General features: G+C 47.1%; 1 protein-coding gene and 1 long non-coding RNA gene across 8 annotated transcripts in view; one reads left to right on the forward strand and one right to left on the reverse strand.

The window, feature by feature from the left end:
• PMFBP1 (polyamine modulated factor 1 binding protein 1) overlaps nucleotides 1-7451 on the reverse strand; it is a 78091-nt gene extending 70640 nt beyond the window's left edge. For 4 of the 6 annotated variants that reach the window (XM_081921814.1, XM_081921812.1, XM_081921813.1 and 1 more), the window contains exons 1-2: nucleotides 7315-7375; nucleotides 6986-7116 (exon numbers count right to left, since the gene is read on the reverse strand). In XM_081921814.1, coding sequence (XP_081777940.1) covers nucleotides 6986-7116; nucleotides 7315-7351 — 168 coding nt within the window. In that variant the 5' untranslated portion in view covers nucleotides 7352-7375. Of the gene's footprint in view, nucleotides 1-6985; nucleotides 7117-7314 lie in introns of all 6 variants that reach the window. The other 2 variants (XM_081921811.1, XM_081921816.1) reach the window with 2 other exon arrangements.
• A 730-nt stretch (nucleotides 7452-8181) lies between these two features.
• On the forward strand, nucleotides 8182-15023 carry LOC309375890. 2 transcript variants are annotated; one of them, XR_014171037.1, is made up of 3 exons: nucleotides 8182-8689; nucleotides 9686-11780; nucleotides 12429-15023. It is a non-coding gene; the product is annotated as an uncharacterized lncRNA (long non-coding RNA). The 2 variants fall into 2 exon arrangements; XR_014171038.1 differs by having other exon boundaries at nucleotides 9686-11776; nucleotides 12181-15023.
• Nucleotides 15024-16202: the final 1179 nt, after the last annotated feature.

Here is a 16202-nt window from a genome sequence, read left to right on the forward strand (position 1 = left end):
ATAATACTGTTTTGAGATTTCCAGAGCCTGGATGACTGGAGGGAACGGTGCAAAGGGGCTGTAGGAGGCCACAAACCAAAGCTTGTGAAAAGTACTCAGAGCTACTGAGAATAGCTGTGCTTCCCGAGTCAAAGCTGGATATGCAAGTTCTAACTGCACTCCTGATATTTATCAGACACACAGATCAGGCAAGAACAGGCTGAATATCACATCCTTGGGCAGGCAAACCACCCACAAACAGTATCTCCATCTTGTTGGGATTGTATCACTAGGTTTTTTATTGTTTGTTTTCTTGTGGTTATAGTAAATGTTTGATAGAAAGCCCAAGGGTGAGAGACCTGTGGCCTCTCTCTGCAGATGTTATTGGACTCCAGTTCCCCATCAGCCCCAGTCAACATGACCAATGGTGTGCTCTGCCACTGAGCTCCAGCCTTCCCTCATCACCCTTGTTACTTTCCACCAAATAATAGAGGCTGAATTTTGCCCCAATGCAGACAAAAAGAAGGTTCAAAAGAGACCCAACCAGTATTCTGGATCTCTATATTCCTTGTCTGCTGCCCCCACTGGACAGGTTTTAGTCGTATGTCCAAAGCCTGCAAAACAAGTTTGAAAATAAATTGACAGAACAAAAGGAATATACATGTATGCGCCACAGGAAGCAACACCCCTCAGTCAAACAGTTTGTACAGTAATATCAGCAAACTATTTTTTCTGAGTCATTCCATCCAGCTCAATATTTTCTCTAGTGACCAGCAGCAGCTTCCCAGAGGTTCTCAGCTTCCCAGTCCTTCCTGGAGATGCTGCTGGGGACGGAACCTGGAATCTTCAGCGTGCACAGCTTTGTGTCTCCGCCATCGAGTTACAGCCCTCTTGTAGCTACAGCATGCAACATTAGAAGAAGAAGAAGAAGAGTTTGGATTTGATATCCCGCCTTTCACTCCCTTTAAGGAGTCTCAAAGCGGCTAACATTCTCCTTTCCCTTCCTCCCCCACAACAAACACTCTGTGAGGTGAGTGGGGCTGAGAGACTTCACAGAAGTGTGACTGGCCCAAGGTCACCCAGCAGCTGCATGTGGAGGAGCGGAGACGCGAACCCAGTTCCCCAGATTAGGAGACTACCGCTCTTAACCACTACACCACACTGGCTCATTAGTAAACAATCCACCAAGATCAGACTTGGTTGGAAGGAGGAGGACAAAAACAATATTTGCCAATAAACATGTCTCTACAGAAAACAGGTTACACAAGCCAGACCTTGGTGGGCCTTCCACGTTCTAGCGATTCCAAGATAAACTGGTTGAGAAATTTCTACATAAAAACTGTAATTCAAGAAATGAAAAGCTTTCACGGCATCCAGTACATTTCAATCCTGCTGCTCACCAAAATAATTTGTGAATATCCATTGTCTTCTGCTCCACAACAGTTTATCTTTATAGACTAACTTTGCAGAGTTAGAAGTATTAGTTGGAAGTAGTATTATATGCTTAGACTTAGAAAGGCAGGGGGTGGGCAGTACATTGACACCGCAGATAAGAATCCTACAATGTGTGGACACTGAAGACAGGGCTATCATCAATAGGCTATTTAACAAAATCCTCTACAAATTTTCAAATTTAAAAAAGAAAAGAAATATATGTTCACACAAAGCTGCCAGAATGTCTTTATGTTCTCCAAAACAGCAATAGCAAACCCTCCCAAGGAATCTCTTTTCCCAACCAAGTATTCACACAGAGAAACACCTGCCAAGGCAGGAGAAGCCAGTTTAGAGAAAGGTGGGGTGGTGGAAGAGGAAATCTTTCAGCTCTTTCCTAACAGAGATCCCAAAACTAGCTAAGAAAAAAAATAGACTTCTGTGGAGCTTTGCAGGAAATAATCAAAGCTGCCTCAGTAGCGACATCTTTGTGCACACACTTTTTATTTGCAACAATTCCCACAAAGAAAGACCAACTGTGGGGAATCTCTGGCCCTCCTGGTGGTGGGGCACTCATTAAGCGCAGCAGCAGTTCTCGTTTTGCCTCCTAGGCCTTTTCTGCCCCAAGTCACACTCATCCACTTATGACATTAGCTGTGGAACTATTGGGAAACTTAAAGTGCACTCCTGGTTGTTTCTTGGCAAGTGGGGCTTGTCACTGGGCTTTTAAAATTTGGTGGTAAATACAAGCACCGCTGACAGGGCATTTCACAAATGGGGAACCACCACTGAAAATACTCTGTCATGGGTCAACCCCTAACAGACAAACTAAACAATAAGACCAGACAAGAGAAGGAGGCTTTGCAAGGCCAGGTGGTTAGGTGGCAAGGACAGGCTTAGAGTTCCACTCCCTACTCTTGTGCATCCCTTTTGCTGTTAAAATCAGGATGTATCCCACTAACAAAACAAAGGCCGGCCTCTGTTCTGAACGTGATGCGTTTTCCCCCCTGTAAGGCCTAAACACAACAGCTGCAAAGCAGTCCAAAGGATGAGTCCCTCAAACCAACACAGCACTCCTAAGTGCACCTGCACAGAGGACAACATAATGAAAAAAAGGAGCTGCTGGCATCTGGCTGGGGGTAGGGGATCAACAGGAAACAAAGGGATGACAAAAGACATTCTGTGCGCTAGCTCACTCCAGAACTCAGAAGCTTCAGATGAACCAATGCCAGTTCAGAGCAGAAGCCCAGATTTCCCAGGGCTTGTGTTGTGTTTTCCAAGCTTTAGGCTCCTGTGGCTGTTACTCAGCTGGATCCAGGCTGTCCCTGCCATGACACAAGTCCCCACCATTCAGTCACTCAACAGGTTGCTTGTTAGGCAGGATCAGTTATACAGTGAAGGTCAATTGCCACAGGCGCTCTCTCTCTCTCTCTCTCTCTCTCTCTCTCTCTCTCTCTCTCTCTCTCTCTCTGGAGTATGTTCCTTCGCATACACTCTGGGCTGGAGTCTCAACAGGCATCTATACAAAATCCTTGGATTGACACAGCACTGCCAGGATAGTTATTGCAATGACTCAGTTGTGAAGGGGTTTGACAAACACATTTGAGAGGCCAACTGGAATCATGACCCCTTCAACAGGTAAAGCTTTTACCTGCAAAGACAAGGATCAAACTACCGGTACATGTGACATCTACAATTAAGCAGCAGGAGGATGTGATGGAGAGGTGCTTGAGTCCACGCACCTTAGCAAATGCACTCTTGATCAGTTTCCAGGCCCAAAGGTGGAAAAGAGGGCTGGTGGAGTAACTGTCCAAAAGTAAAAAAATAAAACTAAGTATGTGCTTTTTCTTTTTTTAAAGTAGCAAATTTTGATTTTGTAGGATATGTGCCTAAGGAGTTTCCCCCTCTGCCTCTGCAATAATTGAGCCCAAAAGCCCTTCTTCTTTCCAATCACAAAGAGCAGCTTTGCACCCCGGCTACACCAAGGAGCACTTCAGAGCAACCTCACACCAAAACGGCTGATTTCTCAGGGATGCTGCAAAGGTATTCAATAAAAAGCTTTTAAATGCATATTTTTAAACTTGCAACAGGAAAGCTTTCCTGTGTCAAGACAGTAATTCTTATAACAGCATTGATCAAAATGTCATTCTTTTATGAGTGTACAATACCTTTTAATGGCATACAACCAGCCATTAGGGTTATACCCCTCCATACAGCAGAGGCATCTTCCTGGAAAAAGGGAGCCCCCGGCCAAGGCACGGGCAAGCCAAGCACAGCCCTTTTTCATCATTGCAGCAGCTCCCCAAATGGTCTTCCTGAAGACACAATATTCAAGGCACACGTGTAGCAGGGACTGGCTTTTGCTCCCCATTCTCAGGAACACACCCTGCTCTAAAGTGGCAATGTTTTGACTCTCACTGGGGGTAGTTCCACTTTCATGCAGCCTCCCTCCCTATCTTTCATCTGACAACCACTACCCCCCTCTACATTTTCTCATCCGATCTGGCAGAGGATGAAATGCCTCCTGTTTTGTTCTAGGCTTTTAGTTTCCAAAGATAGAAACTAAGTGTCTAATGAACTGCTTCTATTCCACAGCTCATTTGAAGCCCTCCAGTGCTCTGGCTCTTCAGAGATTTTTTTTTAAGAACGGTATTGGAGATTGCATTTACTCTGCTTGAATGAAGGGTGAGTAGGAACCCTGGACAAGAGCGCACCAGCACTCTAATTCTCTCATCCAGCTAAAAATACCAGCGGGGGAGGGAACGGGCAGTCTCCCCATCTCCAAGACCTTTCACGTATGCTATTTGTAGAATTCAATACAGGCTGATGGCTGTCATGCAGGCACAGAGCAAAACCTCTCAATATTTTTGCACCCCAAGACCACCAAAGCCAACACAAATAATATGCCCCTCATACAAGGCCACCTTATTTTTCAGAAATGGGCTAGTTAGTTTCTACACTGGTCATTATTTGCCAGGAATATTCCCTATCTGAACAAAAGAAAGCAGAAGGATAAGGTTTCTACTTTACACAGAAAGAGTGATGAAGAGGGTTCGAGGTACATGCAGATGTCAATGGTCACCCAGCCAGAGACTCTAGGATCCCTCACCTTCCAGCACCCTGCTCAGGAGCCACTTGGGAGTCTGGATGCTCAGCGAGATCGTAAGAACTCATGAGCACAAACAAACTGCAATGGGACCCAAGCCTTTCCTTAAAACACAGCAACATGAAGTCACAAAACCTCATATGCAAGGGGGATAAATGAGAGAAACTATGACCATGTCCAAGGAGCGTCCTTCTCTTTACAGGCTAGTATAATCACACAGCCAGCACTACAATATTTGCCAGAGATACCCACACTACCCAGTTTTCAGCACTAACTACAACTGCATCCAATGCCAGAAGAAGATTGGGCCCACTGCCACATAAATATCACCTAAATTTTGCTTTGGTCAGCAGGACCACACTGGCATAAACATGACAGAGACATTGACCCTTTCTCGACTCTCCTTTGCTGAGCAAGTCCATAATGGCAGGCAGCTGTTTGCAGCTGTATTGGTGGGGTGAAGGCAGCACTTGAGTCAACTCACCATGTGATTATCACTCCTACTAGTGGCAGAGGAAGCACATGAGCCATGCAGAATACAAAAATCCCATATTTGCAGAATGGAGGCTTCACCAGGAGGTGGAATGAGGCTGAGAGCAGAACTGGCTGTCAGTTCCAGGATCTTTTGCTCTTCTTATGTAGTTAATAGTTGTTATTAATACCAATATGTGTTGTCTAAAATGATGATGGAGTATTAACAATCCTATCCTTAGTTGTATTTTTTTCTCCATTGTTTATGAAAGTGTTGTAACTTTGCCTATTCTCATTCTTAATAACTCCTAGCAATATTAAAGCTGCACTCTTTTGAGGCTTGCATTATACTATATTCTACTTCTTACGTTGTGCATATCACTTTATAAGACTTTGACTAAATGTGCTACAACATTCAGAGAATCCTAATCGTGAAGGTGAATGAATTGTTTAAATTGAAATTTGTTATGTAAAGCTTAATATTTTTTTTTTAAGTGCTACAACATTAACCCAGCTTTTCTTTGCCTCCACCCTGTTCTGCTTGGCATCCAGCCTGAAGAAGTGTTCTAGAGACCTGGAAACTTGCACGTTATTTTGTGACATTTTGGCTGCTCAAATAAAATTTTACTTATGGACCAAATATAGCTACCTTTATTATCTCTTTCCATTTCCCACTTTCTAATATGTAAAAAGTGCCAAAAATGGCATCTGGGTAATTATGTGTGCCAAGCTAGACAACTCAGAAAGAAGTCTGAGCTCTTGTGGAAAGTTCCAGCTGCCCTGTCAGCACTCAGTGGCAGAACTTCTGAAAGAAGTGGATCAAGGGGCCTGGCTATAGGGTTGCTCATGGCTTGGGGAAAATTATTATCAATTATTATTATGCTTGCTGCACTCAGATACCATTTGTCAGCCAATGTGCTGCTGTGCATCTCCACCACGCAGAGTAGCCTGTCAGAAACAGTCCACAAAGGCAGAAGTACCTGAGCAGAGCTGCATCCATTATCTGGAACAGTCAGTTCTAGACTTTGTCCTCCTTCAAAAACAAGACTCCTTGGGGAGCTTGATTCAGTCATCCAGATACAGCCCCTTTACTTTCCAGCAACACAGCACATGATCAGCATAATAACCCACCTGTGCCCTCAACCCTAACTCTGGGTAGGTTTCCAAGGGGCCTTAGACCTGATCCCCAGGGACACCTGGTGAGCCTGTAGGCCTCATTTTTCCTCCATGAAATAGAGCAGCTGTGAAAAACATTGCAAGAAAATGCCAGGCCCACGTGGATTTCCCAGTCTGCTTCCACAGGTGAACAACCACAATCTAATTTTGGATGCAAACAGAAAGAAGATAGCCAAGAGGCTAAGCGGCTTGATCACCCAAGAACTCAATGGTGCCAACATGTCTGGCAGCTGATGCCCCAGATACACCTTGCAAACTTGATAAAGCTGTGGGATAAATAGCAAACAGTAACAACCACTGAAGAAACCAGCCACTAGTTTTGCAGGCATACCAGTCACGGGGGTATGTGTGCAGTGCTGTATTTATGTGTAAGCTAAACAAGCTATAGCTTAGGACCCCAGTCTCTTGGGGCCCACCAAAAAATTTAAAGGAAAAAAAACCTGGATGTACATTTCCAAAATATATGATAAAAAAACAAATAAAGCCTACATACAGCAATAGTGTTTTGTGTTTTGTAGGCTCCTATGATGTAAGAAATGGGCCACGCTTGCTAGCCTGCTCCCTAAAAGATCACTGGTTTGCTCATTTCTAACAGCAACAATTTGTTGTTGACAAAGGACAGCTGGACATAGAAAGGGCCCCATTACCTTCAGTAGCTTAGGGCCTCATCAAACCTAAATCCGCCCACTAAGTGTCGGGCGGCCACTCCCTTTGGGCAGTGGAGGGCGAGCCAGCAGTACCCTAGCAGGAGGGGACAGGATGTTGCTGGGGGACACCTCCTAGTACAAAGGGAGACCTAATTAAGGGAAAGAGGGGAGATACCTTGCGAGCGCCTTCCGGATTCTCCTCCAGCTGGATTCCCACGCAGTGCAGGCGCTCTTGGTAGAGGGTGCGGAGCTCTCCAAAGAGACGCTTCAGGGCACGAGAGGCCGGAGGGCGGCCCAGGCATTCTGCTGGGGAGAAAGGCGGCCATCAGAACCGGGAGACGGGGAGATCCGAGGGTGGGGGCGCCTCCTCCTCCTCCTCCAGACCCCGCCCTTGTTCCCCGGTGGACACGAGGCGGGGGATGGGAGGGGTCCGCGAGGGATGCCTTTGGGGGAGGGGCTTTCTCGGAGGGGCAAGGGGCGCGTTCCCTGCTACGGCCTCCTCACCGCAGGCCTCTTCGCGCTCCGGCGCCTCCATCTCCATCTCCTGCTTCAAACGGGGCCGCCGCTAGTCCTTCTCCCCGCCCACTAAGTGATGGGCACGCCACTCGGCCAACGGCGATGGAGTGCCGGATCTGGGCCCGCCTTCTCCCCCGTCAGAACCCAATCACCGCTGCCTGGGGCGGAGAGCCGCGCAACGGACCTTTCCGAGCTGGAGTCGCTCTACCTTGCTGGCACCTGGAAGGCCGAAAGCGGCTTAGGCGATTGGCTTTTGGTTCTCCCTTCGGCCAATAAGGAACGAGGTATTGCAGGCAAGCTCGGCAGACGGGAGAGCGGACGCCGGTCACCATGGCGACCGCGCGGTAGAGACACTGCGAGGGGGCGACACGCCCTCTTGTCTTTCAGGCCAGGGGAGGCAGGCCGGTGTGGCAACCCGGCCTTCCTCCCCGCCCCAAGCCAAGGCCCAGCCCTGCCCTTTGCGAAGCGCCGGTACCTTCGGGCAGTCGCCCGTGAATGCGGACTCCAGCCCCGCGGAGGGCACACACAGGCACCGGGCCTTTCTGGGGGTCTTCAGGTTCCGCTGCTCGAGCGCCTGTTGGGCTCGTACGGTGAAGCTGCCGCCAGGCGGGCAGGATGATCCGGCCGCGAATGTTGTGTGGAAGTAGACTGCCATTGGCCATGGAGGCTCCATTGAGATGCCAAGCCTAACAGCGAGGTTGGAACTCCGCCTCGTCTTTTCATGTGGGTGGGTGTCCCGCCCCAGTGTAGGCAGCGGGGTGTGGGTTTTGCGGAGGGCGGCGCTTCCTCCTATTCATCCTAAGTCCACCCGCAGTCAAATTTATTTAATCACAACCCCCCTCCTGCAACAGTCCAAATATGAGAGAAGAAGGAAAACGTGGGCCCACTTTCCTTCTCTGCACTGGTGCCTCTTGCTCAGCAGTCTCAGTGTCCCCAGAGTGGCCAAGCTGTTGCTTCTGGGAAACCGCAAAGCAGCCGGACATCTCCTTGGCAGTCATGGATGCAAATGCTGATGGCAATAAGAGAGGATAAGACTAAGGTGCTACTGGACAATTTTTTAAAAATAAATAAATTATTTATTTATTTCAATTGCATCAGACCAACACAGCTACCTCCCTGAACCATGGAAGAGGATGAGGCTAGCCACTAGCATTGAGGAGAACCAGGTTCTTCCTCTACAAATTGAGGCAGTTTGCTTTTCACAGGGATTACCAAGTGGTGGAGATAATATTGCATTCAGACCTTGCCCTTCAGAGGCACCACCTCTGATCCTAGAGGTCCTAGACACAGCTATCATGACTATAAGCACCAGCAGCAATATGACCAGCTGCTACCAACCCCAGCAAGCACGACCAATGAACAGGTATGATGGGATTTGTAGTCTGAGAAGTTTAGTCAGCCCTATTGATAGCAGGTTAAATCTCTATAGCTAGCAGGAGAGAGCTGGCTTAGTGCTCTTGGACAATGTAGAGCAGGTGTGGGGGAGAACTCTGGCCCTCCAGATGTTGCTGAATTACAACTCACATCATCCCTAGACATTGGCCATGCTTGCTGGGGCTGAAAGAAATTGTAGTTTAGTAGCATCCAAAGGTTCCCAAAGCCTAGTGTAGAAGCAGGTTGAGTAGCACTGAACCCATTCACTTCAGCTGAAGGAGCAGCACATGCAGGAACCCATTTTGTATGTGCAGCTCTACATCCCATAATAGGCAAACTCTCTACATTAAATTTGCTACCCATTGCTTACTGCCATGCTGATAGTCTAGGTCCTGGGCCCTCCTGACAACAATGCCAAGTCTTCCCTGCCAAGCTGCCTTCTGCTTTACCTTCCTCACCTTCAGCTGTATTGTGCCACAGAACATGTGATGCTGTGCTTGGAGGGCACAAGAGTTGGCATGTGGCCTGAAGGAACCGGAGTTGTGTATGCTCTTCAGTGCAGTGCAACGAGCTCGCCTGGAATCTCACCAAGCCAAGGAAGACCAAATGCTGTTAAGTGAGTGGGGCTGGGTAGAAATCAAATCCTCTGCATGTGGCTGGTTCAGAGGATGAGAAACAGGAAAATCTTTTTTCAGAGCAGAAGCTCAGACAGTGACTGACTCTTCTGGAACAGAGGAGAGAGAAAGGACACAAAAGAGACTGAGGGGAAGCTTGGACAGCAACTGTTCTCAGTTAATCCAGAGCCCCCCAGTAAATAAAATTGTAGGCAGTTAATAAATTACAGAAATAGGGGAAAGAAGCATTTTAGGAGGCAGCTTAGTTCATCTGGAGGGTACCTGGCGAGCTCCTATTGTATGTTGGGGCGGAGGGAGGGAGGAAAGAGGGCTCTAAATTGCCTTTCAGCTCTTTTAAATTATTTCTGCAGATCTTATTACAGGAGAGAAGCGGCTGCAGAACAACCCGGAATTCCAGCAGCCAACTGCCCACCAGACCTGTTATGAAAAAGTAGAAAGTGCATATATAGCCCACAAGCCTGGTGGAGGCAATAAAAGATGCCTTCGACTTCCATTCATCACTTTGTCATCTTCAGCTACATTCAGATAGTGGTTAGCAGAGCTCACAACATGGGCAAATTAACACATACGAGTCCCTTGCTGGCTTCCTCCTCTCATAGCTTCCCACAGGAGATATATATTCCATTTCCATGGCTCCTGCCTCCTCTCCTCTTTGGGCCCCATCCCAGATGGAAAGAAAAAAGAACTCTTAGGGTATGAAATGGGATGGGGGTGAAGAAAGGAGAGTGTGTCACAGGCAGCAGCAGTAGCAGCACAGCCAAGGGGCTGTACAGTTGCTATGAATTATTGTGGCAATGTGACACAGCTTTCCCCCTCCATCATACTGAAGCATGGTTGCTTCTGGTACTGAGGGGCTGAGAAGTTAAGAGATCTGCCCTAAAAGATTTGGCAGTGCAAAGAAGACAGCTTTGCCCTCAAACCCTGCTGCTCATAAGATGCCTGGAGGCACCTAGGTGGCCGTTGCTATCAGAACAGGGTAATGGGCTAGGTGGACCTTTTGTCTGATCCCATACAACTGCTCTTACATTCTTATACCCAGAGTATCTGTTGTGGAAGTTGCAGAGGGTGCAATGGAAACGTAACAGCTGTCCTACCCTGCCTGCAGCATCAGCTCTGGTGCGCCACTGCTCCCAAGAGCCCTTTTCTGTTCCTTCAGGGAAGAGGACCAACCTGGATCTTCTACTCTGTCCCTGAGCTCCAGCCCTCAGCCTCTTGCCTGGCCTTGAATAGCTGTCTGTCAGTGGCAATGCTGAGAAACTCAAAGCCAGTCTCCAAGAAATCCATGCCCCAGGTCTCTAGGGGCACAGCTGAGTTCCTGGAGATCACACAAATCATCTGGGATCTCATCTCTTAAACTTTAAATCCACTGCCATAAGATATAAATAGCTTGGGCACAAGCCAATGTAATCTACCCTTCCACTGTGCAGTGTGTATATACATGGACACTAAAAATAAACTACAACACAGAAACTGATCCTGCTGGATTAAGACAAATTTGGATTTTAATGCCCAGCTTTGCTCAGAGTCCTAGAGTTCAAGGGTCGATATAGTAGATTGCAAGAAGGGTATAGGTTAGTCAAGCCTCAACATTTTATCATAATAAACCAGATGTGGACAAAACACCAAGTTGAAGCCCATAAATCTATTACAGTGAACTGTCAATGTCCCCCATGGCAGGGTCATTTGTTAATTCATAGCTGGGTCTCTTTTTTCAACAGACCTTGTAAACTCTTTCCTGAAACATCAATAAACCATCTGCTTTGACTAGTTAATCAAATGACTTTATTCAGTCCAAAGCCATTTTTTCCTAATAAAAACAGAGTATTTATCTCCACGGCTATAAAAGAGGATTGTTTTCAACTATTCACTTATAGTTAAGAAGCGCATTTAGTCTGGATTGATTTCCAATGCCTTGGTCATATCCTGTCACTTTCCATTTCTTACACACAACATCTCAGTTTAGCTACTTAGCAGCAAAAAAAACACATCCTAACTTGGGGCTGGGCACCAGTTCAGGGAGGCAGAAAAGTTCCCATCAGGATTAAGAGCAGCATTCTCTGACAAGCAGTAGAAGGACAGGTGTCTCCTGCGCCTGTACGTCTTTCACATCTGGCATTCTGTTGCAGAGGACCCAACTCCTTTCCTGGGACTGGCTTTCTAAGGAAGGATATGTGCCCCAGAACTGCTCTGTAACTACAAATTCAATTGCAAAACAACCAAACTGCTCCCAGTTGCACTGAAGCAACCACGCGCTTTTAGGGATCATAACAAGTACATTAACTGCCCTTGTCTGTCTAGCAGAGCTCTGCCTTTGACAGTGCCAGGAAAACAGAGTCTTGGAGCCTTATGCCATTGGAGGCACCTGGTACAATCCTGAGTTCAGCTGCCGTACTCACTGTGAGGCCAATTCCTGGCCTCTCAACCCAACCAACTTGTCAGGGGTAAGTCTTAAAAAAAAAAAAGGCGGGTGGGCATTCACACAGGAAATACATACAAGAATCCGGTGCCCCAGTTCTGTCCTATCTGCCCCAGTGGGGAGCAGAGGGTGAGGAAGGCAAAGTCATTTATATAATGTGCCTCTCTGCTGTGTTTCTAATGGCCAGAGCTTTTGTTCTGCTGTTGCTGGCTGCCCATGACAGGCAGGAAGCCACAACCTCCCTTTATGCCATTGCCTTATTCAGCAATTTACATCCAGCATAAAAATCAAATATGCATGTTGCTATCGCCTCACCAACAGCAGTTTCAATTTTTGCCTTGCTGTATTCTAAATGGGGGGGGGGGCACAGATGGGCAGAGTCACTTTGCTAGACCTGAAACTTGAATTTCTGTCTGCTTTATTGCTAAGCGGTTGGATGGGAATGGCTGAATACAGCTTCCTAAGAAGGGAGTGCACAGAGAAGGCCTCTTGGGAGGAGGGACAGCAGCATCCACAGGGGGCAGACTCCTTGGCTTCGACTGGACATAAGAGGGTCCATTGATGGGTCTTCTGGCAGCCTGGCTCTTGGAGCTCTTGAAGAGAAGGGGCAAGCTTTCTTGAGGGAATTTATTAAGGGAATTTCTGTCCAGGACAGCTAGCACCCCAAGACAGGACAGCCCAACAATGCTCACAGAGCTTCCCTCCTGGATTCCATGGAGTCACTGGACACACAGGGAGTTTCAGCCATCAGATCACTGCCAATTCTGAACAAAGTGAGAAAGCATTTCCAAGGCGAGATGGGCAGTGACTCAAGCTGACTCCATGAAAAGACCCAGGAGCATCCACTCAGCTCTTATCCCTGCTCCATGTACACACCAAGCCCTTGCCCCGGGCACCTTTGACTGGCTCTCATCAAGGTGCTCCCTCCGGAGAGTCTGTCTAGAACTTCATCACCATTTTCATTTGGGGCAGCTCTTGAAGGCACAAGTGAAGCATCATTCAAGAATTTAGATTCCAATGGATTTTGGTCGTTTAAAAAGAGCAGCAATGCTGGAGCTATGCAGACAGTCATGCTCCCCTGAGCCCTAAGGTGGTGGGGAGGAGGCGAGAGGCTGCATCCAGAAACTGAAGCCCAACAAGCCGCAGGGCAGAAGCCAGAACCAAATCAAGCTTCATTTCTCTTGCTTGTTCAGCTGGCAAAGGCAAACTGCATTGCCCAGGATATCTTCTCTTCTTTTGCTTGAAGGCTAAGAGCCTTTCCCTTGGAAGCTAAGCAAGGAACACAGCTGGCTCCACCGCTGGGCATCCCAGGCCCCATCACAGCAGTAGCAGAGCTTTGGTCATCTCTGCTCCTTTGAGACTCAGCAGAAAGGAATGGAGGACTCCAGTCTCCATGATGACAGAATAAACTCCACAGGTTATTACAAATCATGGGCATAGCCGGGGGGGGGGGGCAGGGAGGGGCAGCTGCCCCCCAAGCAATAAAAAACAATAAAAATACATAGCAGAGGTTCTGCCACTCCTAACAAAAATCCTGGTCATGCCCATGTTGCAAATGACAAGAAATACAAGTAAAACAAAAAGCAACCCCCAGCACTGTAGGCAATGCTTATTTTGAGAATTCCCTGCTACAGTGTGCGCATGTGTGTGTGCACACGTGTGTGCACTCTTAAGTCAAACAACTCCTTTTGTTCCCCTCTGCTCTTTACCCTGTGCTGAGAAGGAAGTTGCCAGGACTTCCTAATGGTTATTGTAGGGTGCAATATCTTTCTCCAGCCTCCGCACACCCCTTATCTTCTTCCAGCTGCTTTAGTGCCCCATTGCTGGGCTTGCTTTCATAGGCAGGGATGAAGGCTTCCTCATGTTGTCTACAGCTCTGTCACATTCAGCACTCGATCCACTGCACTGCATACAACCAGTTTCAAACCTGCTGGTGTGGACAGCCTGAGGAAGGTGCCTCAGCCTTGGTGCCTGCCCATAAAAGCAAGCCTAGAGAGAGAGGCGAGGATGATGTCAGCAGGTCCCAGAAACCTTCTTTGTTGTGAGATATTGGGGGGGATTTGAGAGTTTGTTTGGGGCCTGGGTAGATGGGTGGAGTCCTGGGTAAAAGCCAGGGGGCTGAGAGGTGCTGAGTGAGGAAGTGTGTCAGAAGAAGGAATTTATATCAGTATTTATTTGTAATTTGCATTAATGGTTTTATTATATATTTTTGTAACTTTTTTTGTTTGTTTTAGTTTGCTATATATTACTTAAGAAATATTTATATATACATTGGCTGGCATAGAAATAGTCTAAATAAATAAATGTAGACTATGTGTTGAAAGCTGAACAGCCTCTTGATATCCTTCCCCTTCCATCACTCAAGCAGAGGTTGCTCCATGGTAGGAGGAAAAGGAGTTTTCCACATGCACAGAGGATACTCTCCAGTTGCCGGTAACCATGATAATGGAATAGAGCCACTGTCTGTGCTCCTGCACTATTATACTACTAACAGTCCGTATTTCAGAAGTAGGCAACATACTAGGGCCAGATGTTGGAAAGAAAAGTCAGGTTTTTGATGATGCAGGAATATTAGTGCTGCAGAAGTGTCTGGAATTGCCATTGTTCAAAGTATCCACTCCTTGCAAAGCCTCTAAACATTCTATGGATAGCACCTGAAGCCAAAATCGCATATAGTCAAAACACACTGGCTGCAATGGTGGGTGGGATGCCTGCTCCCTTTATTTTTGCTAAGCACATAAAGCTGACTGTGTATAAGCTAAATATATGTTTGTTAAGAGCATATCAGCGAGCAAAAAACAAATTAAGAATTATCCATATTGCTCGTAATATCGTTCTTGTGGGGGGTGAGATGGTGTGGGGGCTTCAATTAAACCGCTAGAGTCAAACTATGGCCAAGAGTGAAGAGAAACTGAGGGCAGAGATCTGCCAGGCTGCAGTTCTCAGCAGTTCATGGCTATATTGGAAATGTTTGCCTTTCGACCATCACCATCCATGCTTCACCATGTCTGGCAAAATAATATCTCTCTCTCCAATATCAGACCAAGTATTCCAGTAAGAAATGATAGAAGTACCTCTTTTACCCCTCCCCACACAGGTGCCTGGATCAGGGTGAGGGGGCATGCCATCTTCCCCGAAACAGGAATGAGAGACTGGCTATACTGGCAGGGTCAGCATCTACTTTGCAGGTCCAGGAAAAAGTACAAACTCATTTAGAGACCTAGTCTCATAATTCCTGTCACATCCATCTGGATCCCATTGATCTTTCCTTGCTCCCCACCCCCCACCCCAATGCTTCAGAGGCTCCTTCCTCTCCTGGCCTGTCACAAGAGGTGCTGTTAAATCAAAAAGGCAGCTTTAATCTTTCTGCTGTCTGACAAGGAGGGAGCAAAAGCTGGTGTTGGAACAAGAGCCCCTTGGAGTCATACAGAGAGCTCCCTGGTGATGCTGCCAGCAGCCCTTCCCTTTCCCGGCTTCATGTGGAAGTTATTCATAAGCATCCTCATCTCTTCTCCATTGGTCTCACTGATCAAAGACGGGAAACGGGAAACCCTTCTTGAAAAGTTGACTCTCCACTTCCAGCTCTTAACCTGAGAGGTGGGAGGGAGGGCAGGCACTTTGCCAGCACCTGTCTATGCATTTAGTAGGGGTTTTAAATTCTTCTGCAGCCCCATTTGAAAACAAAATGAAACCCACAGTTGGAGGCAGCAAAGCTTCTGAATACCAGTTGCTGGAAATCACAGGAGAGTGCTCTTGTGCTTGAATCCTGCTTGCTGGTTTCCCACAGGCACTTGCTTCGATCACTGCAACCTCTACGTTAGATTATTGCAATGTGTTATACATGAGGCTACCTCTGAAGACAGTTCGGAAACTTCAGCTGGTACAGAATTCGGTGGCCAGGTTGCTCAGCAGGGCAAGACAGTTTGAGCATATCACACTGATCTTGTCCTGACTGCACTGGCTGCCAATCAGTTTCGAGGCCCAATTCAAAGTTCTGTTTTTGACCTATAAAGCCATAAATGGCTCAGGACCACAATACCTCAAGGACCACCTCTCTCTGTATGAACCCAGCCAGACCCTGAGATCATCCTGTGAGGCCCATCTTTGTGTGCCTCCTCAGGAGAGGTCTGGAGAGTGGTAACACAAGAATGGGCCTTTTCTGCAGTGGCTCCCCACTTGTGGAATGTTCTCCCAGGGAGGTTCAGCTGGTGCCTTTGTTATACAGTACACCTTTAGGCACCAGGCGAAAATGTTCCTCATCAACCAGGCCTTTGACTGATTAACATCCTATATCCTTTGAAATATGTTGGTAGAAGGGGGAAATTATTGGTTTGTTTTCTTCCTGTTCTTGCTTTTATTATGTATTTTGTGTTTTTTTATATTGTAATTTTATGTTGTAAACTGCCCTGAGATCTACAGATGAAGAGCAGTATACATATTTTAACAACAAC

This window comes from Podarcis melisellensis, assembly GCF_964234715.1.
Source record: "Podarcis melisellensis genome assembly, chromosome: 8".
Classification (NCBI taxonomy): Eukaryota; Metazoa; Chordata; class Lepidosauria; order Squamata; family Lacertidae; genus Podarcis; species Podarcis melisellensis.